This window comes from Colobus angolensis, unplaced genomic scaffold (assembly GCF_000951035.1).
Source record: "Colobus angolensis palliatus isolate OR3802 unplaced genomic scaffold, Cang.pa_1.0 Scaffold66, whole genome shotgun sequence".
NCBI classification, from domain to species: Eukaryota; Metazoa; Chordata; class Mammalia; order Primates; family Cercopithecidae; genus Colobus; species Colobus angolensis.
Window position 1 is genome coordinate 846,595 of NW_012120265.1, and position 1,184 is coordinate 847,778.

The 1,184-nt window shown below is 53.0% G+C and overlaps 1 protein-coding gene across 1 annotated transcript in view; it reads right to left on the reverse strand.

The window, feature by feature from the left end:
* The window catches only part of CPAMD8 (C3 and PZP-like, alpha-2-macroglobulin domain containing 8), a 151,598-nt gene that overhangs the window by 105,490 nt on the left and 44,924 nt on the right, over positions 1-1,184 (reverse strand). The window contains 1 exon segment of the mRNA XM_011925896.1: positions 132-260. Coding sequence (XP_011781286.1) covers positions 132-260 — 129 coding nt within the window.

Below are 1,184 nucleotides of genomic sequence, written 5' to 3' on the forward strand. Positions count from 1 at the left end.
TCCTGACGTCCAGTGATCCGCCCACCTCAGCCTCCCAAAGTGCTGGGATTACAGGTTGAGCCACGGCACCCGTCTCATGCTGCTTTTTGGATCCTGCATGGCCCAGGAAGGGCAGCACCTGAAAATCTTACCTGCAGTGGGTGGGAGGGTGGTTGTAGCTGCAGGTAGCATTGGCTGGGGGAGTACCAGCTTCCGAGGGAGAGGTAGCTGGGCAGGTACTGAGCCCCCACGGGCTTTCCGTTCAGTGCTGTCACCTTGGTCTGAAGAACAGAAGACACTTGGGTCAACACCTGAGTCCCGAGAGCAGAAAGGGGGTCTTGGGGATGCTTCTGCCTGCTCTGCTCAGAAGCAACACCCTCTCATGCTCCAGTATCCCTTTGGAGAACCCCCTCCCCAATCCTCAGGGAGTAGTATCCAGTTGTCCAGCCCAGTCTTCCTAGCTCCAAGAAGCAAGCGTCCAGCTGGGCACTGTGACTCATCTGGGCACTGTGACTCACGCCTCTAATCATAGCACTTCAGGAGGCTGTGGTAGGTGGATCATCTAAAGCCAGGAGTTCAAGACCAGCCTGGTCAACATGGTGAAATCCTGTCTCTACTAAAAAAAAAAAATACAAAAATTAGCCAGGAGTGGTGGGGCACACCTGTAATCCCAGCTACTCGGGAGGCTGAGGCATAAGAATTGCTTGAACCCAGGAGGCAGAGGCTGCCGTGAACCGAGATCACACCACTGCACTCCAGCCTGGGCAACAGAGCAAGACTCTGTCTCAAAAAAAAAAAAGAAGAAGAAGAAAGTGTCAAAAATTGGTCGAAGGGTGTTGGGGGCCAGGCACAGTGGGTTCATAGCTGTAATCTCAGCATTTTGGGAGGCAGAGGTGGGAGAATCACTTGGGCCCAGGAGTTCAAGACCAGCCTGGGCAACACAGCAAGATCCAGTCTCCACAAAAAAATTTTTGAAAATTACTGGGGCGTGGTGGCACATGCCTGGAGACTCAGCTACTAGGGGAGGTTGAGGCAGGAGGATCACTTGAATCCAGGAGTTTGAAGCTGCAATGAGCTATGATCACACCATTGCACTCTAGCCTGGACAACAGAGCTAGACCATGTCTCTGAAATCATTTTAAAAAGAAGTTGGGGCCGGGCGCAGTGGCTCAAGCCTGTAATCCCAGCACTTTGGGAGGCCGAGA